At 34.1% G+C, this 27,062-nt stretch overlaps 1 protein-coding gene and 1 pseudogene across 1 annotated transcript in view; one reads left to right on the top strand and one right to left on the bottom strand.

The window, feature by feature from the left end:
- Positions 1 to 27,062, bottom strand: part of Braf (B-Raf proto-oncogene, serine/threonine kinase) — a 182,111-nt gene that overhangs the window by 60,746 nt on the left and 94,303 nt on the right. Inside the window, 2 exon segments of the mRNA XM_047560012.1 lie at positions 3,152 to 3,254; positions 4,283 to 4,386. Of these exon segments, the coding sequence (XP_047415968.1) occupies positions 3,152 to 3,254; positions 4,283 to 4,386 (207 nt within the window).
- Positions 22,297 to 22,527, top strand: LOC124990448 (immediate early response 3-interacting protein 1-like; annotated as a pseudogene).

The raw sequence follows: 27,062 nt of genomic DNA, 5'->3' as shown, positions 1-27,062 counted from the left end.
TGTACAATGCTGAATAGTTTCAATGAAAACAAGGCTGGTGAAATTTATAACCAGCATTAGAAGCTAGCAAGGGATGGGACAACAGATAATTATTAATTATAAGCACCTCTGTATTACTTTTGCTTTGTTTTGTTTCTGGTGCTGGGGATTGAACCCAGGAGTGTTTTATCACTGTGCTACATTCCTTCCCCCCCTTTTTTTTTTTTGAGACAGGTCTCAGTAAGTTGCTGAAGCTGGTTCCAACCTTGTGATTCTCCTGCCTTAGCCCCCTGAGTCACTGGGATTATAGACATGTGCAACTGTGCCTGGCACCTTTGTAGTATTTTTTAAAGCATATACATGTACCATCTGGGTACAAATATAAAAATAATTATTTATAAAATATACAACTAGTATGTAATTATATGAAAATCAGTTCTGAACTAATTTGGATAAGGGATAGGAAAATCATCTAAAATACAAATTTTAAAAATATATTTTGAAGATAGGGTCCTGCTATGTGGTCCAGGTCTCCAGGTTTTCATCTCAAAGCTTAGATGCTCCCCAGTCAGGATTGCAGGAGTGGGCCACTATACCCAGCAATAAAAAAATACTTTTAACAAACTATCAATTGTTAGGGGATTAGAATATTCAGGCAACCTAAACTTATTAGTGAATATTTATTTACATCAAACATAGAAGGCAATATATAAAAATTCCACGTCATAAGACAAGTGATATAGAACATGGATAATATAAACAAAACTGTGCCAGGGAGAATCCATCTTACCAAAGACAGAAATGGCTTAAAATGAACATGTTTGGGTATACAACAAATAGAAAACAGATGGACACGCAAATACCAAACTCTTCATAATGATTATTTCAGAGTATCAAGAATATGGATGACTTCTATTTCATTCTTTGCTGTATATTCTCAATCATCTCAGTTTGTCAAAGTTTAAATCACAAACAATAGTAATACATATATTCTACTTTATGACCCAGGATATACCTGTAATCATAACAACATTTACCTTGATATATATATATATATATATATATATGTCTCATGATATATGAGATATATATATCTCATTAATTTCTGAGTCTATTCTATTAGATACAAATGATTTTCACAATACATTAAATTGATTTTAACCCCAAAACTATTTTCAATCAAGATTAGTGGAAGTTATTTAAAAAGTGTTCCATCAAAAAAAAAAAAAAAAAAAAAAAAAAATTGGGGCTGGGGATATAGTTCAGTGGGTAGAATGCTTGCCTTGCAAGCATAAGTCCCTGGGTTCAATCCCCAGCACTGCAAACACACACACACACACACACACACACACACACACACACACACACACATATATCCCGACATACAATTCTTTTTGAGAATATTTATAGTTTTAAAAGTGGCATTTGTTTTCTTCACCTTCCCCCCATTTCCCATGTACCACTTTCTAGGGGATATGAAAAAGGCAAATTCTTATTTCTAGCTTTGTTCCTTTTCCATTTGTCTCTGGTTAGGTAAGAAATTAAAAATGTCCTGTTTAATATTTTCTATGTGACCATTACACTTACCATACTAAGCATCTTTTACACTGTTAGCAGAACCTCAGCAAATAGCACAGAAAAGTATGCTTTCAAAGGTATCAGTGTTTTTCAGTCATCCAAATCTTTTTGCTTACCACACAACCTAATAATTTACTCAATTTCTTGAAGCCCTCAATTTCCTCTTCCTTCATTAAATTACTCGACTGCTTTTCTTCCTCTCATTAAACTATACATGTGATATATTTTAATTTGTTCTTAGATATACATCACAATAGAGTATTTTGACATATTATACATACATGGAATATAACTTCCCATTCCTGTGGTTGCACATGATGTGGAGTTTCACTGGTCATGTATTCATATATGAACACAGAGAAGTTATGTTTGATTCATTCAACTGTCTTTCCTATGCCTGTCCCCCTTCTCTTCCCTATTAAGTTATATATTAAAACTATGTATAACTGGTTGGTTGTGCACATAAAGGAGAAACATTAGAGAAGAAAAAAAGGGAGAGGGAGGAATGTAAGGTAGAAAGCAAAATATCTGAGGGGGAGGAAAATATATGAATATGCATTTCAGCACAAATTTTAAGCAACATATGTATATATCTGCAAGGATACCTTTGTCAATAAAGGTGGGCACAGGAAGATCTATCTCTTCTGGGTCACAGTTTATGCTTCGTCTAGAATTTGAGCATAACTGCGTATGTACAGTAAATTAGTGGAAGGTCACACCCTGGTGACACTTAGCTTACGTGAAGTTCTAGCAAATGCAAAAAACAGGGAAAAGACTGAGGGAGAGTTCAATATCCAGCTATTTCACCTTCTACTTTCATCAATGTATTCTTCAGAAACATTTACACAAATGTGTATGCAGATTCTGTTGAGCCCTGTATATAAAAGATTTTTTAAAATTCATTTTTATTGTAAACAAATGGGATACATCTTGTTTCTCTGTTTGTACATGAAATAGAGGTATAAAAGATTTTTTAAAAAATACAAAAACTTAAATAAATAAATATCTATTAATGAAAGAATGGTTAAATATACCAAATTCCTATTCTTATGAACTATTATATGATCATTACAGGAATAAAGCTGAGTATGATAGCATACTTTAGTCCATAATACTCTGTAAATAAAAAAAAAAAGATGAGGAAAATCACAGAGCATGATTCCATTTTTGACTTAAGAAAGGGAAAGATAAGGAAAGAAATGAAGGGAAGAAAAAAACCGGAAAAGGAGAAAACTCTGGGTTTACAGCTACAGTCATATGTTTGTGTATTCAGAAAGAGTTTGGAAGACTATACAGTTATCCATTTAGTTCACACAAAGGTTGACCTGTAGGAGGGGGATTTTCACTTTTTTACTTGATATACTTTTGCACCACTCCAATTTTTTTCTCTTAGTAACACACATGTAGTTCTTTTTAAGTTAAAAAGAAAGCATGATGAAAATAAACTTGTGTTAAAAGTATAAGAACAGAACAATTTTTCAACTTAGGTAAAATGTCAACACAAAATGAGTCAGCCATTTTCATATTCTTCAATAAAAATATATTGATAAGAACTTGAACATTTTTGGCATTTCAAAAATGTAAAGGTACATACAAAGTTGTGTGTTGTAAGTGGAACATTCTCCAACACTTCTACGTGCAACTCCTCCCCTGTAAGCCAAGAAATATCAGTGTCCCAGCCAATTGGTTTCTTCTCTCTGAAAAATGTAGACATAAGTCTTCTTGGTTACTGTACCTAAGAATACCTTACATGCCTAATGGTGAAGATATGAAGATTGTTATTGAGGGGCTAGTAATAGGGAGGCTTGGCTTCTTGGTCTTCAATCATCAGAAATTTAAATGGCAATAAATTTTTAAGTTTGTCTCAAATAAAAGTATCACTTCTGTACAAACAGCATGGTAAAGAGATGTATTCTATTCTTCAAGTTGGCTCTAGAAAAGACCTACGTCAGCAAAAAAATGGATTGTTCCTGTCTACCTCCTTAAAAAAAAAAAAAAAAAAAAAAAAAGGTGTGGACTTAATCTATTCAGAGAAAAAGAGTACTATATGCACTCCAAGACACGATTCAAAATTTGGATACAAAATCTGGGAGTCTTGGAACAATGTTACATACTTTCTGAAAGAAAAAGTTCAACATAAAATGTTAATTTTGCTAAACTTTTTGTGAAAGTAAGAGTTTGTATTAAAAATGAGGGAGTAGGGCTGGGGCTCAGTGGCAGAGTGCTTGCTAGGATGAGTGAGGCACTGGGCTCCATCCTTTTTTTCTTTTCTTAAAGCCTTTATTTTTATTTATTTCTATGTGGTGCTGAGAATCGAACCTGGTACGTCACACATGCTAGGCAAGTGCTCTACCACTGAGCCACAGTTCCAGCCACTGGGCTTGATGATCCTTAGCACCACATAAAAATAAATAAAATAAAGGCATTCTGTCCATCTACAACTACAAAAAATTTTTTTAAAAAATGATGGAGTGGATAACCATTTATCCATGTAAATCACATTCTATGGTTCAAAAATTCAGAAAATCTCAAACTCCAATAAAGTCTTGATAAGAGTAACCAACACTATAGTCGCATAAAATTAACTAACTCAGTAATCATTAAAATTTTTTTTCTAAAGTTGCTTTTCAATCCCCTAGGTTGGGTACAGATCCTATAGAAAACCCCAAACTTTAATGTCTGATTTTCTTTGTAAACAAAATTTCACAACACATACAAACCATACCCATCCTGAATTCTGTAAACAGCACAGCACTCTGGGATAAGACCTCTCATCATCAGTGCTTTCTTTAGACTGTCTCGGACTGTAACTCCACACCTGGCAGGTACCTACAGGATAAATACATGTAAGAAGGAAAATTTTGTTTCACATCATTGGGGGGCGGGGGGACGGACCCAAAACCCAAACGACAACAAAAAACCCCTCAGTAATTTATCTTCATAACACCTTTAAAATGTCATGGATTACCAGGTTAAATACAATATCATTTCTATAGCTCACTTAATATTAGAGGGAAATTATAACCAAAATATCCATTATTATTCATCTTACTGACCCAAATCACAATAGTTGATTTTTGGTTTCTTACTAAAGTTATGAAATATTTTATACATGTAAAAAGGAACAGAAAATATAATAGTACCCATTATAATATATCCACCAATACAATGTACATACCATTTTGAAATAATAGATGTCAGCATTTAAAACAAAATCAATTTTGATCCAACATTGTTCAAAGTTAAAAACTGTGTAATCCTTTAATCATAATAATAGTCCTTAAGAGACATCCTATTGACCCAAAACACAATAGGAAGAAAATACTTGTCTTAATGTGTATAATTGATATTTGTTGCTTAGTTGTCCTATTTCCTCTGGGAATCTGCCCTTCTCTAGAAATCCACATGGCATTAGAGAGACTACCTCAATCAAGAGGCACTACTTTTCTAGCTACAGAGGACAAAAGCTGGCCAAGGAGCTTCCCATATCCTTAGTAATAGCAACTAGCCCAGAGCTAGATATATGACCTCAACAAGTGCCAGAGTTACTTCCTAAACCAATACATGGACATAGGTTGAGAGAAGTTCTTATTTTTACTGCAGTTACAGTCGGCCCAGAGGATAGAAATCTGGAGCCTTCAGGGTGGCCATCTTCCTACCACATTGAGAAAATCTGGTTACAGAATAAAGCTGACATAGGGCGAAGTACAGATGACACTGGGAGTGGAGAAGGACAAGGAAAAGGAAAGACACAGTTACTCTTTAGCCCTTTCCCATGTTCATGTCCCCAGGCAAATTTAGTGTAGACTTAAAGAGAGGCAGTGAGAATACAGGGGGTGCAGTTTTTGCTGGGGGGGTGGTATAAGAAGAAGGTGATGTGTCAGTTATTTACAATAAAAACTAAACTTCCCGTTCATTTAAATCACTTTAAAATACTTAGCAACCCAAATGTTTCCAAAGAAATGGGGAATTTTATATGACGGTGAAAAATGGAACAAAGATGAACATAAGACAATTGAATTTAAGCAATATATTAAAGAAGGAATAATCCAGAAAGTCTAATTAGAAGCGGAGATTGGAAATAACAGGAGACAGATTTGAGCTCAATATAACCATTAAAACTATCTCTCAAGGGAAAAGCTTGTCATGAGGGAGAGAGCTAATCATGAGAACCATTTAAGTGGTGACTGGATTAGTACAATAATCTCACTATTTATGGAGTCCTTATTTGTGAATTTGTCTACTTGCTAAAATTTGTAATTCCAAAATCAATACTTGTATTGTTTTTGCATACATGAGCAGAACAGTGAAAAATCTGTGCCATTTATGCACATATCTTCCTACTAAAAATGGAACAAGGTGATGCTTTGCCTTGTTTCAATTTTCAAGCTATAAACCAGTGTCCTATGTACGGTGTATTTACTGTCATGTTTTTTTGTACTTCTGTGTCTTTAAAAAATGGCTTCACAGTGCTGAAGTTCTGTTTAGAGCTCCTAAGTGTAAGGCTGTAATATGCCTAGAAGAGAAAGGTTACAGTGCTAGGGAAAATTCCTTCAGGTATGAGTTAGTGATGTCAGTCATGAGTTCAATATAATGAACCAATAATGTACATTGAAAAAGGTGTCTGTAATCAGAAACACATATGATACAAGGTTTTGTAGTGACAGAACTAAAGAAAATGTGACCATGGAGTCTCAAGAATCTGTGTTTTTATCAAGTTCAAGGGATCTGGGGTGCCATTAAGGAGAAAGATATGACTATGTGCACGTATGACCGTTATTTGGGTGATGCTGATAGGACTGATCGGAACTTCCCCTACTGCAAACCTAACAGTATGAGATAGCCCACAGGTTAAGGTGGAGAGGAGGAAAAGCAAGGGAACTCCCAGGGGAGAGGGTGCAAGACAGAGGGCAGCCTAACAACCTGGCAGGAAGTCTACAGAATCAAAGATCTCCAAAGAATAGCAACAGCTTGGGGTTTTTGTAGTTGAGACTGAGTTTATCCAAGGTTAGCAGATGTCAGGTATAAAGGTGTAAAGTTTTGTGGGGTTTGCAAAGCAGGAAGGTTCTCAATGACTACAAATCTGCTCATCAAGATTATGCTTAAAATAATCAGATATGAGCAGTTTGGTGCAAGCACAGTTTTGAGCTAAGGTTCCAGTCTTCTGTGAGGAAATAACCTTAAAGGCCAATATACAGAGGCAATCTCTAGCTCATTTCTATAAAAACAATTCTGTATTTCCCTGAGGAATGATGGTTCAATATTCATTAACTCAGTGTTTGTAACAAATATATAGAACTACTGCAGATAACAAAAACGGTGTACCTTCCAGAAATAATGAACAGAAGGGAAAAACTCTCTCCCTCTGCTACTTATCTTTTCACTATACTAATGCAAAAACTTTTCGACTGGTGACCCTATCTTCAGTTTTAGGAGATAAAACTGAACAGGCAGAAGAGTGAGAACAAGGATGCAGGCATGATGATGTGGTCTGTGTTTCCTGACTTGGTTACGCTTTGTTGTGCCACTTACATCACAGGGCCGTTAACGTTTGGGTAGGCGACAATTATTTTGATGGAGAAATGTGAAAAGATAATGTTGATCCTGGAGTGACTGGTGTTACCATTTGCCATCCGAGTCCACTCCAGAGTGCAGGCTCCAGCAGATGGGGTTTCCTTCTGCACCTCTTACTCAACTGTAACTCTATCTAGATTTTCCTCTTTTCATTTTAAAATTTAACTTTTCTGCAATCACATTTTCTTGAACACAGGTCTTAAGTCACTTTCTCTAAAAGATTTCCCCATGGAAAAACTTCTATTGACTTTATGTTTCCATCTTACCTTTCCTGAACAGTCTGTTAAACAGTTTCACTACTGTTACATGAAACTATGCAAATGAACTCACAGAGATGGTTACAGAACTGTTTATCCGCTATTTGATTTACAAAAACCTGATGACAATTCTTGGACAAGACTTCTGGTTATTACATGCTGTTAGTTTTGAATTCGGTGGTGCCATCTGAGGGTGGGGTGGGAACGCTTTTCATTGTATTTGGAAAGACTCATAAGTTTCCAAATGCAAAAATATTTAACCCACTCACAGCTCCCATGCCTGTTTCTTCTTTACCTTGAAGAAACTACAAATCAGACTACCCAAGGGATCCTGGACTATGACAGATTATATGTTTATTACATGGTCTTACTGAAGAAGCTGCCTATATTACAAAATCTTCTTTTCCCAAAGGGGAAAGAGCCATGACTTCAGTCTCACACAGCAAGTTCGCACAGAGATGAGACCAGAATACAGGATACTGAATCAGTCAAAATACTCTATTAGCCGAACGCTCACCCAAGAAGGTCTTTCTTTTTTCCTAAACTTTATTTGAGAGATCTTAGAGTAAACCTAATTTTGGTGTTAATGAACAGAAGGAAAAAGCTCACTCTTTCCTTCTACTCATGCTTTCTCTATACTAATGCAAAAACGTCTTGATTGGTGAACCTATGTTCAGTTTTAGGCCCCAATCTAGTCTATCCTATGTTATCACAGACATCTTTGTAAAGAAGGTATTCTTAAGTTTTGTGTGTATGTTTCAAAGAATTGGATGAAACAGAATTTCAGAGAGTTCGTGCAAACTCATGTTCGTGTATGCACTGCTGAGGAGTCTACCTACCTCAGCGCAGAGCCCATTCTAAAATATAATTTTATATTTCATTTATCTCCTTCAAATTTAAATATATATATATATATATATATATATATATATATATATATATATAACAAAATTCAAATTCCATATGATGGCATAAAAGGTCATCAGTGGCCTTGGTGATATCTCCTTCATGTACTCCTGTAATGTACCTCAAATATTTAAATATATAGCTTCCTGATTTTATAATTTATCTTGATGTCAAGTTTTTTTCAAGACTGTTATCACAAAACTGGTTAAGGAAAATTATATGTTTATTACGTGGTCTTACTGAAGAAGCTGCCTATACTACAAAATCTTCGTAATTTGGCAAAGCAATTTCAGAATTAAGTATGCCTGTGCCTCCTAGTTCAAGTTGAATGTAAGTTGCAAAACAACAGTGATCACAGGACTTAAATAAGAGATACTTTTTACTGCCTGTCATCCCAATCAAATCAAAATCAGTTACCATATTAGTACTTGAAGGGGGAAAACTTATCTTGCAACGGACAGAGAACCCCTTTTATTACTGGTAAAAATTAAGACTAGAATTTAGAGGAATCAAGAATGTTCTGGATTCCATATTATTTTATTAAAATTAAACACTGATTTAAATGCTAACATGAGCTAATATTCCTTTGTGAAGTACCTCACAAAAGCTGCTATGAGGATGAAATGAGAATATGTTGGAGTGCTTTTACAAAATGTAAATCACTATGTAAAAGGTAATATTCTTCCAGTCTGCAAAGAAGCTGATTGCCTTCATTATCACTTGTAGATCTTGGGTTTCTGCTTGGCTGTGACTAGACATAAAGAGGCAGGATATTCCCTGGGGTTACAGCATTCATTCTCATCTAACGATGTCCTTTACTCTCAAGCTATTCCACAAAAACTACTTATTTGTACTGGTGAAGAGATGAAGGTTTCTAATATTAGGTCCCCCACCAAATGGTTAAAAAAAAGAACATGTTTTTCCTTACTCTCTTGCATTCTACAAACACTCCTTGCTTAATTATAGTACGAATAGGGCATGATTTTAAGGCATTCAATCTTGCCCTATTTCTTCCCTTTGTCTTTCATTTATCTTAGAAACAATCAGAATTAATAGCAATAGGTATTTACAAATGCTGAAGTATGGTAAATCCAAAGACTCTCTTGAGACCAGTTATAGAACGTGTACTAAGCACTAGGCAGTACTCTAGTCATTGAGTAAACTAAACAAGGAAAGGTGATCTCATAGAGCTAAATAACCTTCCTACAATCAATATAGTAGTTTTAGATACATTTTCACACTCCAATTCTTTTACTACTGTTGAACCAAATGTAGCATATTCCATGCTCCAGGAATTTCACCTTCAGGTTTGTAACAGGGAAATACCATTAGAGCCAGGCATGGTGGGGCATGCCTATAATCCCAGTGGCTGGGGAGGCTGAGGCAGGAAAATCTCAAGTTCAAACCCAATCTCAGCAACTCAGTGAGGTCCTACACAATTTAAAGAGACCCTATCTCAGAACAACAACAACAACAAAAAAAAAAGCAAAACAAAAAAACAAGGCTGGGTATGTGGCTCAGTGATTAAGCAACTCTGGGTTCAATCCCTGGTAAACAAAACAAAACAAAAAAACAAAAGAACAACAAGAACAAAAAAAAAAAAAAAAAAAAAGAAAAAGAAAAAAAGAAATACCCTGCTACATGTATACAAAGAATCATGTACAAAGATATTCGTATTTTAGCACTGTCTGTCATGACAACAAAAACTGAATATAACCTAGATGAAGGAATTCCAGTGAGGGAATGGATAATAAGCTGTGGTATATTCAAAGATTGGAATATTTGATTCTAGTTAACTGAATTAATTTATTTTTATCAACAAATATCCTAAAATTAAAAATCTGAATATAAAGGACAATATGCTGAACATACTGTATCATATCAGTTCACAAATTAAAATAACAAAAATACTGGTGTACAGATATATATGTAATAAAATATAAACTATAATTGAATGTACCTAACATTTATCATAGGGTTGCTTTTGAGGGAACAGTAAGGGATGGGAGTTGTTTTCAGCAGGGAATGTAATTGGGAAGAGGAATCTAAAGATAGCTCAGTGGTAGAGCACTTGCTTAGTATGCATGAGGCTATGGATACAATCCCCAGTACTGCAAAGAAAAGTATGTGTATACACAGTGGCGGGATAGTGGTGCTGATTTGTGTGTGTGTATAACATAAAGCAAATATAACAAAATATTAGTATTTGGTCACTGAGGGTAACAACAGGTGTTTAATATATTGTCTTTAAGGCTTTTCCATATAAGTATTTAAAACTTTCTAAATAAAAAGATAAAAAAAACCTATGATCTTTTCTACATACTAAATTAAAGCTCCCAAAATCTCAAATACATAATTTTCTTCACAAAACTCTAGACACTTATAAGCATGGTTTCTGCTTAGCTATGTAAAAAATTACTTTTAAGGGCTACTCACATTAAAAAAAAACAAAAACCAGATCCAATTAAAAAAAAACTGTATAGATCAATGGGATTCAGTGTGATATTTCCATCCATGCACATAGCATGTACTGATTCAATCCAATTTCCCTCTTTCTTACCCATAGCCTTCCCATTCTTTAGTAGTTGGTGTTTTACTTTCAGAAGGTCAACCTTTTTAAAAATTTTTTAACCTTTTTTTATTAAGCTTCTACATATGTACTTTAATATTTCTTGACATTACAATGCTTTCACTAAATCTACCTTATTTGTACTAATTTTAGGCTTACATATGTTTAATATCTCTTTATTGGTTCCTGAAGCATTGAGTTTTGTTTCTATTCTCTTCACCTTTTCTTTCTCCTATTTTGACATAGGCCCTTACAGAATATGTACCTTTCCCCATCTCTAGATGCAACAATCCTGGCTACTTTCTCTTTTCTCTATAATTTCTATTATTAGAGCACTGTTCAAAAACCATAGTTTTTTTCCCCCTTGTTTCAGACCTCTGGCATTGTGTTTATGCATGACATTTAAGACAATTTATAAAAGCAAATATGTTCTCCAAAATGTTATATAAAAGCAGATAATCATATGAAGATACTTGACATCATCAGTTATCAGGGGAACTGCAAACAAGAACTACAATGACATACTACTCCATACTTGCTAGATAGTTTTAATCAGAAAGACAAATATTAAATAAGTGTTGCAAAAATGTGGAAAAAACTGAAAACTCATGCTGGTGAGAAAGTATAATGGTACAGCTATTTAGGAAAACATGCTGGCAGTTCCTCGAAAGTTTGCTGCAGGCATATACCCAAGAAAGATGAAAATATATATCCACATAACAACCTGTACAGGAATGTTCATAGCAGAATTATTTTTAACAGTCAAAAAGTAGAAAAACAACACAAATGTGCATCAATGATAAATGTATATATAAAATGTTGTATATACATCTAATAGAAGGGGATATTATTTTGCTATAAAGAAGAAACGAAGGAGGTGGCATGGAGGGACCCACTTGTAATCCCAGTTACTCAGGAGGCTAAGGCAGGAGGATTCCTTCAGCCCAGAGGTTCAAAATCCTACCTCAAAAATCAACATAGAAATAAACCAATAAATAAGGAGAGGAGAGGGAAAGGTGAGCAGAGAAAGAAAAGACTGGAAGGACTGACACATGGTATGACATGGATGGACCTTGGCAACCTGCTAAGTTAAAACAGTCACATACCTCATACCTCATGATTTCATTTACATGAAACACCAAGAGTAAGTACACAAATCTACAGAGATAGAAAGTAGATGAGTAGGGGCTGGGGCTGGGGCTGAGTGGTAGAGCTTGCCTAGCATGTGTGAGGCACTGAGTTCAATCCTCAGCACCGCATATAAATAAACAAGTAAAATAAAGGTATTGTGTCCATCTTGAAACAAAACAAAACAAGATAGAAAGAAAGTAGATAAGTGGTTGCCTAGGGCTGAAAGGGCTGGGAGAAATTGGAAGTGACTGTTAATGAGTACTGGGTTTCTCTTTTGGGCAATAAAAATGTTCTCAAAATTGTGGTGATGGTTGTATACCTCTTATGTATGATGACACAAAAACCATTGTAAAATGGGTGAAATGCATGCCATTTGAAGTATCTCAATGTATCTGTTTAAAAAAAAAAAGGAAATTCTGTCTTTTGAATTATGAACTCAAGAAGGCAGGTTGAGGACAAGTCACTGTTTTGGGTAACTGGGCAATCTAACACTTTTTATAGCATTCAGTTTTATTCTTGTTCGATTCATTTCTCTTTCTCTTATTGTGACACAGTTTCTTACAGAACTCATACTTTTCCCCAGACTGTTGAGAATCAAAAATTTTTCTGGCTCATGCCTGTCATCCCAGCAACTTGGGAGGCTGAGACAGGAGGATTACAAGTTCGAGATCAGGCTCAGCAAATCAGCAAGGCCCTAAGCAACTTAGTGAGTTGCTGTCTCAAAATAATAAAAAAAAAAAAAAGGATGTGGTTCAGTGGTAAAGTGTTGGGTTCAATTCCTAGTATCAAAAACAAAAGCACCCCACTTTTCTGATTTGAAGGTATTACAAAGTTCTAAGTATACATATGCTATGACCCAATAATTATTTCTAGGTATTTAATTTATAAAAATATTCTCAGTGTTTCAGGACATGTATTTAAATATATGTGCAGCATTACCCAATTATTCATCAAGAAATAACTAAATAAATCAGATATTGCTATATTGTTGTACACAGATATTTAGTATTAGTATATACAGTTAATATACAAAGATATACTGTATATTTTTTAAAAATATTTTTTAGTTGTTGATGGACCTTTATTTTTATTTATTCATATGTGGTGCTAAGAATCAAACCAGTGCCTCACACATGCTAGGCGAATGCTCTACCCCTGAGCCACATCCCCAGTCCCATACACAGTGTATTTTTATTTGTGCATTACCCTAAACAACCATAAAGAACAGTTTTGCATTATGTGAAAGAAAGGTAATAAGCATAAAGTAAAAAGTTAGTCTGTTTCTCTTGCCCCAGTGTCCCCGACCTGAAACAACCACAATTGACAGGCTTTTATACACAATTTGAAGATAACCCAACGTTTATTCCTTCTAACCACTGTTTTTCTTTTAAACTTAGTTCAGGATCTGTACTGAGACACCATGTTTATATGTTTTCATTATCAGAAAAAATGAATAAACATTAATTTAATAATATGAATAAAAATTCATAAAATCTGTGAATTATTTCTTAAAAAGTAAATACTTCTGACATTTGTCACAAATTTTGAAAAGAATACAACTTCAAAACCACCACTGTGAAATAATCACTACAACATTTAACAAGGAAGTTTTAACTCTATTTGAACTTTAACAGGATAAAAAGTAAGATCAAAGAAACTGAACTTGAAGCAAATACTTCTCACTAAAATAGGTCATCCCTTGAAAAGGTTTCTAGAGGTACTCTTTTGCTCTTCCATATAAATATTAGAATTAGCTTGTCAGATGGGGCAGGAAAGATGGGACAAGACCATTTAGAATTTTTAATTGATCTGCACAGAATTTACAGACTAACATGGGAAGAAAATATAAATAGGGAAATAATCAGAAATAAATTTTTCTTTTATTCTTTTAAAATATATTTCAATAAAATTGTACAAATTTCCTTCACAAAGGTTTGAACATACTATTTTATCTGTTAAAACTGTCTATGATACCCTTTTGAAAATTATACACATTGCTGGGTGTGGTGGTGCATGCCTGTAATCTCAGTGGCTGGGTAGGCTGAGGCAGGAGGATCATGAGTTCAAAGTCAGTCTCAGCAAAGCACTAAGCAACTCAGTGATACCCTGTCTCTAATAAAATATTAAAAAAAAGGGACTGGGGATGTGGCTTAGTGGTTGAGTGATCCTGGATTCAATCCCTAGTACAAAAAAAAAAAAAAAAAAAAAGAAGTATACACACACACACATGCACATTAAGTGCTGCTTTCTTTGTTAATAATGTTAATATATTTTGTACTTAGAGCAAAAAATGAATTTTGTTTCTATATAATCTTTTTTTTTAATATTTCTGATTTGATCTGCATTGACTAGAAAATCCAATTCTATGTTGAACAAACTGCAGTAATAGGCATTTGTCTTGCCTGTTTCTGATTTTAATGAGACTGTACCATTAAGTAGAATGCTTTTTAGACATTTTTGACATAACCTTATCAATATAAGAAGACTCTCTTAGAAAATGTGGTACTTATACAGAATGGAATATTACTCAGCCTTAAAGAATGAAATTATGGTCTTTGCAGGTAAACGGATGGAACTAGAGAATAACATGGTAAGTGAAATAAGTCAAAACCAAAAAACCAAAGGCCCAGTGTTTTCTCTGATAAGCAGATGCTGATCCATAGTAGGGTGTAGGTAGGAAAGAATGAAGAAACTGGATTATGCAGAGGGCAGTGAGGGGAGGGGTGGGGCGATGGGGATGGGAAGGATGGTAGAATGAGACAGACATTATTACTCTATATACATGTATGAAAAAAAATTTTTAAATAAAAAAAATTTTAAAGAAAGGAAAAAAGGGTCTTTTATTATAAAATTTTTTTCTAATTACAAAAGGATGTTAAACTTTTTTTGCTTATTCTATCTGGAGATGTCTCATGCAGTATTTTCCTTTAACCTGCTAATGTGAACCTCAAAGATTTTTAAAAACCATTAATTTAGAATTTTATTTTATTAATTTAGAAGAATTATTCTTCTAAATGATACATGCTGCTGGACTCTGGCAATATTTTATTAAAGATGTTTGCAAATATGTTTGCAAGTGAGACTAACCTTTATTTTTTCTTCATTGAATAATCTTGCCTGGTTTTAGAACCAAGATATATAGGCTCCATAAACTGAGTTGGGAAATGTATTTTTATTTCTTATTAAACACTAAAATTTGTATATGACTAGCATTCTGTATTTCTTAAATGTTTTGTAAGATTTGCCTGCAAAATGAAGCATAAATATGTAGATTCTTTTTTATGTGATCAAAGGTTGAACAGGGTCAGAATATGCCATGCCAAAATGTCACTTTGGTATAGAATTGTTTTAACTACAGACACCTGGGAAACAACAGATACTGAAAGAAGCTTTGCCAGAGCTTTCTTTACCTAATTTAAGGGGCAGCTTCTGAGAAGGTTAACAAATTTCTGCTCCTGGAAGGCTCCAAAGTTTTATGGTCATGAGGAAAACCGAAGACACAACATTGAGAGGACTCTGAAAACAAACATTACTAAAATAACTTTTATCTCCCATTAGTTTACACTATATGTTTATCTTCCCACACTTACAAGCCCTAGAAAGAACCCGCCCTTTGACTTTTCATAGCTCTACAATTTATCATTTTTTCTTGACACAGTATATCATCAGTCACATGCACTTACTGCGCTAACATTTATTTTATATGAAGACCTTGCATACACATAAAAATATTAAGTAAAAACTGTCTTTTTTCTTGTTAATGTTTTTTGTCAGTTTAATTTCTATGGCCCCAGTTGCAAGAACTAAGAGATTTTTCATTTCCTACAAGGCCTATTCAAATTTTCAATTCCCTTTTTAATTCATCTCAGAAACACACTCATGTTCAATAATTGTTTATTTTTCCTAATTTTTTGTTCATTGTACTCAATTTTTAAAAACCTATACCGTATAATAGTTATGGTACCTTTATGATCATTTCAATTATTTCAATCTTTATTCTTGTTCTTTCTTGCCAGATTTATCAGTCTTTTCAAAAACTCAACTTTTCTTTTGCTGTTTCTCTAGAGTCATTATGTCTTATATTTCATTGTTTTGCTTTTTCCCCCTAAGGCAGTTCCTTCATTGGTTTTAAATTTTATCTTGCAATAAATAAGGCTTTTTACCACCATAAATTTTCCTTTAAATGCTGCTTCATGTGTATCCTACAAGCTTACCATTCAAATATAATGCTTCAGAATTTTGATGTTTTTCTCTGAAATTATTATTTTTTAAATTTTTTTTATTTTTTATTGTAAACAAATGGGATACATGTTGTTTCTGTTTGTACATGGTGTAAAGGCATACCATTTGTGTAATCATAAATTTACATAGGGTAATGTTGTTTGATTCATTCTGTTATTTTTTCCCTTCCCCCCCACCCCTCCCACCCCTCTTTTCCCTCTATATAGTCCTTTCTTCCTCCATTCTTGCCCCCCTCCCTAACCCTAACTCTAACCCCTCCCACCCCCCATTATGTGTCATTATCCACTTATTAGTGATATCATTCATCCTTTGGTTTTTTGAGATTGGCTTATCTCACTTAGCATGATATTCTCCAATTTCATCCATTTGCCTGCAAATGCCATAATTTTATCATTCTTTATGGCGCAGTAATATTCCATTGTATATTTCAATCTTTATTCTATACACACACATACACAGTTTCTTTATCCATTCATCAACTGAAGGACATCTAGGTTGGTTCCACAATCTGGCTATTGTGAACTGAGCAGCTATGAACATTGATGTGGCTATATCTCTGTAATATGCTGATTTTAAGTCCTTTGGGTATAGGCCAAGGAGTGGGATAGCTGGGTCAAATGGTGGTTCCATTCCAAGTTTTCTAAGGAATCTCCACACTGCTTTCCAGAGTGGCTGCACTAATTTGCAGCCTCACCAGCAATGTATGAGTGTACCTTTCTCCCCACATCCTCGCCAACACCTGTTGTTGCTTATATTCTTGATAATCGCCATTCTAATTGGGATAGCTGGGTCAAATGGTGGTTCCATTCCAAGTTTTCTCTGAAATTATTTTAAGCATAACTTTTCTCATCCTTAATAATTCTTTTTCCCTTAAAATCTATTTTATATAATATTTACATAGCATCATCAGCTTTAAGGTTCTTAATTTAAAAAAGACCCTGGGGTATAACTGACATATGATAAATCACAATGATGTAAACAGTACATGATTTTATGCAGTTTACTGTGTATACACCCATGCAACAATCACTATATTCAAGATAATGGACAGATCCATCATTTTCTGAGTTTTCTTGTACTCCTATGCAATGTCTCCCTTCTGTCCTAATCCTATGCCCGAGTAAATCTTGATCTGTTTTTGTCACAGTTTGTATTTTCTAGAATTTTATATAAATGAAATTATAGAGTTTGTATTCATTTTGTCTGGATTCTTTCACTGGTATAATCATCTTGAGATTCATCTATGTTGTATATATCAGTTCATTTCTACCGAATAGTATTCCATTTTATGATTGTACCACAATTTAACCATTCGCCTGCTGATGGTTCATCTGGAGTTTGGGGTTATTATAAATAAAGTTAACTAAGATCACTTATGTAAAAAAATCTCTGTATGAGCATACACTTTCTTTTTTGTTGGGTAAACACCTAGAAGTAAAATGGTTGGATATATTTAACTTTTCATATAACTAACATACTGTTTTTTTTTTTTTAATTGTGATAAAATATACATATAAAGTCTGTCATCTCAACTACTTTTTAAGCATTCAGTTCAATAGTGTTAAGTACATTCACACTGTAGTGCCACCAGAATTCTTTCCATATTTGTAAAGTGATATTCTGCAACCATGTAACAATTCCCATTGTCCCTCCCTCCAGTCTTTGGTAACCTCCATTCTACTTTCTGTCTCCATGAATCTGGATATTCCAAGTACGTAGTTAAGAGTAGATTCATATAGTATTTATTTGTTTTGTGACTTGCTCATTTCATTTAGTAAAATGTTCTCAAGGTTTATCCAAGAGTAGCATGTATCAGAATGTCCTTCCTTTTTAAGGTCAAATAGTATTTCATTGTACATAAATCACACATTTTGTTTATATATTCATCCACCAATGGATACTTGAGGTGCTTTCATCTTGTGGCTACTGTGAATGCTGCTGCTGCTGCTATTACATAGGTGTACAAATATCTCTTCAAGACTGTTTTCAATTATTTTGGTTATATAACTTGAAGTAGATCTGGATCATGTGGTAATTCTATTTTTAAATTTTTCAAGAACTTCTATAACCATCTTCCATAGCAGTTGTACTATTTTCTGTTTTCACCAACAATGTACAATATTCTAGATATTAACCCCTTATCAGACTCATGATTTGCAAGTGTTTTTCCACTCCAGGTTGCATTTTCACTGTTACCTGAAACCTCTGATACACTCAAGTTAATGGGGATTAAATCCAGGGGCTTGCATATTGTAAGAGTTTTATCACTGAGCAGCATCTCTAGTACTAAATTTTGACACAGCCCAAATTGTCCATTTTCAATAGTGTTACGTGTGTTTTTGGTGCTACAGCCAAAATCATTACCAAATCCAACATCATGAAGTTTTTCTCCGATATTTTCTTCTAAAAGTCTTACAGTTTTAGCATTCACACGTATTCAATCCATTTTAAATTAACTTTTGTATGTGGTTTAAGCAAGGTTCCCATCTCACGAGGATTCTGCATGTAGACATTCAGTTTTCCAACACTATTTGATGAAGAGAGACTCTTTTTCCCCATGGAATTGTCCTGGTACCCTTGTCAAAGATCATTTAACCATATATGTGAGGATTTGTTTCTGGGCTGTCTATTCCTTTGGCCTGTATGTATGTATGTTATCTGCCAATATTGCAGTGTTTTGATGGCTGTAATTTTGTAAAAATTTTGAACTCAGGAAGCGCAAGGCCTCCAACTTTGTTCTTTCCAAGACTGTTTTTTTTGTTTGTTTGTTTTTTTGGGGGGGTGGTACTGAGTACTGAACCCAGAACCTCACTGGAGACTGTACATTTGGTTATCTGGGGTCCCTTGAGATCCTATATCAATTTTAGGATGGATCTGGGTATTTCTGCAAAGAATACTGTTGGAATTTTGAAAATAACTGCATTAAATGAAACCACCAAGTTCTTTTCCAAAATAGCCTACTATTAAATATTCCTATCAGCAGCATACGGAAATTCTAGTTCCTCCTTATAGTTCCTACCAATATTCGACATGGTCATTCTTTCACCATTTTAAGAGAGATGAAGTTTTATCTCGTTTCTTAAATGTGCATTTCTCTAATGACTAACGATATTGAGCGTCTTCTCATGTGTTTATCACATATATAATTCTTTGGTAAAGTGTTCATATGTTTTGTCTGTTATTTAAATGGTTTGCTTTTTTTTTTTTGAGCTTTCAGAGTTCTTTAATAGTCTAGATACATGCCCCTTATTATATATAAACACTGAAATATTATCAGTTGTCTTTTTGTTCTTTTAACACTGTCTTTTGAAGACCATAAGTTTTTAATTTTTATTAAATTCAATTTATCAATATGTTCATTATGGATTGGTGTCATATTTAAGAAAATTTTTTCAACTCCCAGGTGTCCTATGTTTTCTTCTACCAATTTTATAGTTTAATGTTTAGTTTTTAACTTTTCATTCCTTCATTCTGTATTCAATTTCCTTTCTAAAATAAACCTTTTTGGGGTAATTCCTTCAAGCAAAGCCTGTGAAAGGACACTTGGGAGTTCGCAAAATTTTCTTAAATATAACATCAAAAGCATAATCCATAATGTTTATTGATAAACTGGCTTAATAAAAATTAAAAACTTATGGTCTTCAAAAGACAGTGTTAAAAGAGAAATTGTCTAGAAAGGTCTTTATTGTGGATTTACCCATTGTTGTTAACCTAGTTAAATTCATAGATCAGCTGAAACATTTAAAGTTCTCTCAGCAGCACAATACGCTGTGTTTCATAATTATAAGATGGAAGGTTCAGAAGCTTATTCATACCTAACAAGGATACCTCAAAAAGGAAATTATCCCCTGAGTATTAAAATTCAAGAATACCTACATTCTCTATTTGGTTTCTTCTTAGGAGTCTAACTCTGCTGTTCTTAAGCCTTCTAATGTACCAATAGCGGACTGTTTCTTTGTATGTTTTATAATTTGGGATCTTGAGCTCTTCAGGAGGGTGTTATCTCTGTGATTCTGTGAAATCTAGATGGGTCAAGGGAGGCTTTGAATTGCTTCTACCCACTGCCTAAGTGTTACTACAACTCCAGGACCAGCTGTTAAATACTGATTTCTTGGTTTGAAAGTTCCTGCAGAATGTAGGTAGCATAAATGTGTAGCTCATACTAGGATGAGAGTAGGTCCAAAGTTAAGAAGTCACAGGGAAAACATTCATCTTAGAATCATCAAAAAGACAGACTCGTTTCATTTATATATGCTGGTGAAAAGGTTTCATCCTTTAACTGAAGGCAATGCCCTTCAAAGGCTCAGATTTATGTTATAATCTGAGTTCCACTATTGTTGTTTATGACAACCACCCCAGGCCCACTCTTGTGTCCCCTCACATAGACATTCACACCCCTTTGTTGCAGAAAGTGACATAATGACTTCATTGAAGACTATTAAAGCAAAGGCCAGTAAATTTCTTTCAAAAAGAACCAGTTTTGAAGGTCACACAGTGGTGTATGCCTTTTCAACACTGTGGCTATATATATATCACAAAATTAGCCACAGACGATATGTAAACAGAATAGTAGCATTACATTTCAATACTATATATAGGCACTGAAATTTGAATTTCATGTGTTATGAAATATTATTCTTCCTTTGATTTTTTTTTTCCTCCAAGCATTTAAAAACATTAAGTCCATTCTTAGTTTACAGGCTATCCAAGAACAGGTGGTGGACTGGATTTAGCCTGAGGTTCACACTTCAGTGATACTGTAAAACTTCAGTCACATACTTCTCTGGTTTTTTAGTTTCCTCTGTTTTCACCCTTGGTAGGCTTTTTCTTATTTTCAAGTAAGCTAAGTTATACATGTTATACATTTAAATACATGTATTTTTATTCAGCATCTCTAGGTGTGAGAGAGATTTGTGGACATATAAGAATACCATAAGTGTCACACATGAAGAATTTCCTAAAACCCAAATAGGTAATATGATAATTTCCTACACTTTTTTTCCCATTCAGTAATACTTCTTAGAAAAACCTTCAAGAACAACTACTGTTTTAGTTCACTCTTTTTAAGAGGCTTTCAGTGTACTAAAGGATAAGGATAAACCATAATAATTGTATAATAATTTCCATATTAATGGGCATTTCTATTTTTTAATTGTCTGTATTCTTTTGTCATTATGAACAATGACAACAAATATCCTTGTATAGATGTCCTTATATATTGGTACTTTTATTTCTATGGACTAAATTCCTGATAGTTGGAGTACTGGCTTGGGAGACACAGTACTTGTGAGTCTTGAGAGATTATCAAAGTGCTTTCCAATAACACACTTCTACCCACAGTGTAATGAGTTTTCTCCCTGCACCCTTAACAATAATAATTTAACTTTTGCTAGAAAGATAAAATAATCTCTTGCTTTAATTTTCATTTCTCTCACAACTGTGTGAATCTGAACAATGTTCATGTATATTGTTCATTTAGATTTAAACTTATATGAATTGCCTATTTATATTTTTTGCTATATATATCTTTTCTGCAAGGTTGCCTTTTTTTTTTTGGTAGTCAATTTTAAAGCAGTTTAAAGCAGTCTTTGCACAAGAAGACTATTTGTTTTTTGTTATTTGTTGTGGTCCAGGGGATTGAACCCAGGGATACTCTTATCACTAAGTTATAAGTGACTAACGATATTCCTTTCTTTGATTCCTTTTTTGATTTTGAGAAAGGGTCTTGCTAAGTTGTCCAGGCTGACCTTGAACCTGCAATCCTCTTGGCCTTGGCCTCCTGCACAGCTGAAATTATGGCATGTGCCACTGTACCAAGCTCGTACAACATCTTTCATCCTTTGTGATATCCTTTTTATAGGAAACCAGTAAATGTTTCCCTAAGTTCTGTAAACTGCTCTAGTAAATATTCAAATCTGATAAAGGAGTTGAGGGAACCCTCAATTTATTGCCAGTAGGAAATATAGGTCACAGTGGAGGTGGCTGCGGGGTCACATCTGCTATGTCCACTGTGGTGGCAGGAGAGGGATCAGTTGGGCCTCAGAAAGGCTCCTGGTGACCATGGCCTTTACCCTGTAAACAATACTGCAGGCAGTCCTGCTGTGCATCAACACCATTGCCATGCTGCATTAGGAGCACTTCCTTAACAGCCCAGGGAATCGGTGGATTCAGAGAGAAGCCAGGAATTAAATCTCAGCTAATGAACCTTATTGGATGTGTAAGAACTGTGATGCAAGTGCCATCATAATAGTAAACTCAGTTGTTATCATACTGCTTTTATTATTTGAGTGAACATCTATGGGAGTAAAGGGGACCCTGAAGAAGAGATGTCTGTGGAAGTTGTTACTTCAGTCATTACTAGAATATTCATTTCTTAGCAGGCTGACCTTGCACTTGACAAAACGGTGAAGTCGACAATAAAGGCAGAATTTCTATTTATCTGATTTTTTAAAAATGTTGCACTTGAAGTTTAATTACAGAAAGATCGATCACCAGGGGTAGTAGCTCTCCAGGATTGAAATACATTTGATTGCTGGCTATTAATAAAAGTTCATGCTATAGAAAAAGATTGTTAAAAGGGTATAGGACTGTTGTTTCTGGGTTGGTTGTTTAGATGTTTTTCTCTCTCTCACTTCTCAGGGATGAATTTTTTCCCAAAGTTTGGAAGTTCCTTGTGACTTAGCTGTGATGTGATAATGAATATCCCCCTAGATTAAATTTAAAGGATTTTAAAAATGTAATTATTACACATAAATGATAAATAAGTAATCTGGATAATTTTACTTTGAACTGTTTGGTTAAACATTTAGTCTATATTGTGTTAGTAAAATTTAATACTATTAAGGATAATACTCTTTGATTTCAGGGAAAATTCTAATTTTGTAAGTTGGTCACCTGATGATTGTGGTTTTAAGTTCTTTTTATGCATTTATTATTAATTTGCCTGAATAATGAGACCAAACCAGTATCCACATATTTTCATCAGTAGAAAAATCTGTGTAGAAACATCTGTGCCCTTTTTACAATGATGATGACTTATCTTATAAAATCAGCATAAATATTAGCTGGCAATATCAATCCTAAACAATTACAATTAAACTATCCTATGTAAGACTGTTTATTGTGAAGCCTTTACCTCCCAAAATATTACCATGTTTTCATTTCTTGGTGGAGCAGCACATTAAAAAGTATGATTCTTAATTCTTTATTCTGTCAAGAGTATTCATGCTAGTTGTTGTTTTTTATTTTTTGTTTATGTGTCCTGGATCATCATAGTGAGGTTATTTATTCATCCCATTATACAGTTTTATATAGAAAGGTTAAAACTATGTAAATGGTCTTTGTGAAAATTATCAGTTATTTTGAAGGGGTATAATGGCATCTTTGTTGATAGGAAAACATCTGTAAATAAAGTTGAGTTTTCAAATCAAAAAAAAAAAAAAAGAAAAGAAAAAAAATATAGGTCACAACCTAGAATCTGCATTGGCATCTGAAGTGGGGCAATTTTTTGGGGGTGGGGTAGGGGAGGGACTACAGTGGATTGAACCCAGGGGCACTTTACCACTGAACTACATCCCAGCCTTTATTAATTAAAAAAAAAATTTTTTTAGATGTTGATAGACCTTTATTTTATTCATTTATTTATATGTGCTGCTGAGAATCAAACTCAGTGCTTCACACATGCTAGGCAAACACTCTACCACTGAGTAACAGCCCCAGTCCTGCAACCTTTATTTTTGAGACAAGGTCTCACTAAGTTACAGGAGCTAGCCTTGAGCTTGCAATCCTCCTGCCTCCGCCTCTGCCTCCTGTATTATGCCATTACACCTGGCTGAAGTGAGGCATTCTTGTGGGACCAGAGTCTTTAACCTGTAGAAGGTTTCAGAATTGAGGGAATTTTAAAGGATCCCACTTGAGACTGGGAAGGTCAGGGAAATGGGGAGGGGTGCAAAGAAGTTCAATAAAAAGCACCTAAACAGAGAATGGAGCAATTACTTCTGGTTTTTCGTTAGCATAGTAGGGTAACTAGAAGATAAAACAATCTATAATATATTTAAAAAATCACTAGAAGAGTACAAAATCCCAATACTCAAAAATGATTAATGCTTGAAGAGATGGAAATGCTTGTTACCCTGATTTGGTTATTTACACATTGAATATGTATAGAATTGCCACATAATGCATCCCACAGAAATGTACAATTATGTTTCAATAAAAATTTTTAAAAAAGAATTGTAAGGCACCCAGTTGACGTCTACAGAGAATCCGGGAACTGCTTAGTGGGAGGAAAACACCCAACACATTTGGTCACAGAAGTGTATTATGCTCAGACTAGAGTAGGAAAAAGCAGTTTTTTTCCCTATTATACACAGACACACTATTGAAGGGTACATGGGTGAGGGAAAGTCTGGAAATCTGGTACACTCCAGATGGAAACAGAGTATTCTTTAATTCCTGAGTGGATTAGCCTTTCCTTTTTTTCCCTCATTGGATTTCTCTGAGGTTCTCAGGCATCTGATATTCAGTTCTACTCATCTTTCCCCTACCACACATGCAGAAGTCTCCAGGCAGAAATTTCATTTTGTTTAGAAGGCAATTTCAGAGTTTTATTAACAGTAATTGCTATAAACCATTTGCTGTCTATATATAGAAAAGGAACTGCTAGGGCCCCCTTCCTGAACTTCCCTGTTCTATGGCTGTGTGTAGTACAGGGCTATGCTAAGAACTCAGCACAGGGTTCAAAATATCTGACCAGTACCTTTAAAAAATTATTCTTTTCAAAATTCAGAACTTCAATGTTTTCAGCGGGGTCTAGTTCACTTTAGTTTTCTATAGGGCTCATAACTAACACACACTTTCAACATATTCATATTTAAATTATCTGCCTGATTCCAAAGACATGATTTTGTCCTATTGCCAAGAGACCTTGAATTAATTACTATTTCAATGACTGCCCAAGAGGCAAATCCTCTTCTTGGTAATTGCTGACTAAGCTTTATGATTCATCAGGATTGGGCTTAGAAGAATCTCTTCTTCATGGATCCAGTTACTAGTATTTAGTTTGTTTTTCTATTTTGGTTTATTCATTTATCCAGTCATATATTTTCTATCTTTCAGGAATTCCTAAAACTGTCTTGTTCCCTGACAGCATTTTATCCTGTTTTGTTAAAATTATGAATTTTTAAAAAACACATCCTTACTGTCATTTAAATGGAATTTTTGGACAGAAAAAAAAAAATAGAAAGGCAAATGCTAAGTTTGCAATCTTGTACTACAAACCTACATCTTTTTTTTAAAAAAAAACCCCATTTCGGTACTTAATTCCATTTACTTCTAGTTGGTTCTAGGGCCCTCTGTTCCTGAGTTAAGGACAAAGAGATAGAGGTATGTATTTTGACTGAGGAGTTGTTGACTACCACTCACAATTTTACTTAAAAAATGAGTATCCTGATTAAGACATCAGATGCAAAGACCTCAACACAAAACCTGAACATGGTAAGTCCTCAAACAGTAACTTTTGATATTAATTAAGAATTGAGGGAAGAAAGGGAAAAGAATATCGGAAGTTAAGGGTAAAGGGAGAATAACAAAATGATGTACTTGAAAGATTTTAACACCACAGACCCATTTACTGACTATTCATAAACTTTCTTAAAGTTCATGATGTGTAGTTTCCCTGAGGATGGAATATGGAAAGTTAAGGTACAAGTATAATGGATAAGAACCAGTAACTTATTAATTTTAAGGTTAGCTAGGATTATAAAGGTAAGAGTAGTCAAGTACCTAGCAGTTCTTCATTTATTATCATTTTACATTTTTGAAGAGTTTTGATCCTATTTATTGCTTTTTAAAGGGGAAAATCATAAGCTTTAGTGGTAGTATTTTTAAGAATTCTCTAAGACTCCCTTATAAAATATGAGGCTACCTTACCTTAATCATTTAGATTAGTCTGAGAAATCTGAAAGGCTATCTTTAAAAACTCACACACTAAGTTTAGCAGAGCTTGGATGACGAATACTACAGTGAGGAAAAGTGAAAAGTCTAGAACTTAAGAACATATTTCCCACTTTCTGCTCATGAATACAGACAATAAAGAATTAATTTAAGATCTATTTGGGATGGGATGGCTTGTCATAAATTGTGTTAACAGATTGCTTCAAAGATAATAGAATTTCTATTGATAGATAATTCACATAAAATTTCACCTTATATTCCCCTTTTTAAGGGGGTATCTGTGGAAAGATACTGCTAAGAAATTATCTATGTAAACAATTGCTATTTCTTTTTAAATAAGAAAGAGGGTAGGAGAACTAATTTTCTTTTATAAGTTGAGTAGTAATTCTGCACAGTGAATAATCTAAAGTCATTTTATTACAACCTACTCTTCTCTGTCCATGGAAGAAAGGACAGAAAAAGTATGCATGAATGACCCCCTGATAATAACTCCTTTGGAAAGCCATATTTCCTCGGTAAGCTCAAAATCTATAGGCTGGTTGCTGGCAACTCTTAGTTTTTTTAGTTTTATCTCAAATGCATGAATTCCTAAAATCTGAGGCATAGTGCCTTATATATATATTTTTAAAGTAAGAAAGGAATTTCTGAATAACACAGAAAAACAGCAATCATACTTTTAATTTCTGTTGTCTGAGGAAAAAAAAAAGAAAAAACTACTTTGGCTTCAGCTGATTGGGAATTTTTAAAATTAATGGTAAAAGCCAACCAAATGCATTACAAGTGTAGTGATGTTTGTACATGCATTATTATTAGGGTTACTGATGATAACTGCTGCACTTGAGGATTACAGGTCATTTATCATAATTCTGCAG

Source organism: Sciurus carolinensis, chromosome 8, assembly GCF_902686445.1.
Source record: "Sciurus carolinensis chromosome 8, mSciCar1.2, whole genome shotgun sequence".
In the NCBI taxonomy this organism is placed as follows: Eukaryota; Metazoa; Chordata; class Mammalia; order Rodentia; family Sciuridae; genus Sciurus; species Sciurus carolinensis.
This window is presented reverse-complemented; position numbering and strand designations above follow the sequence as displayed.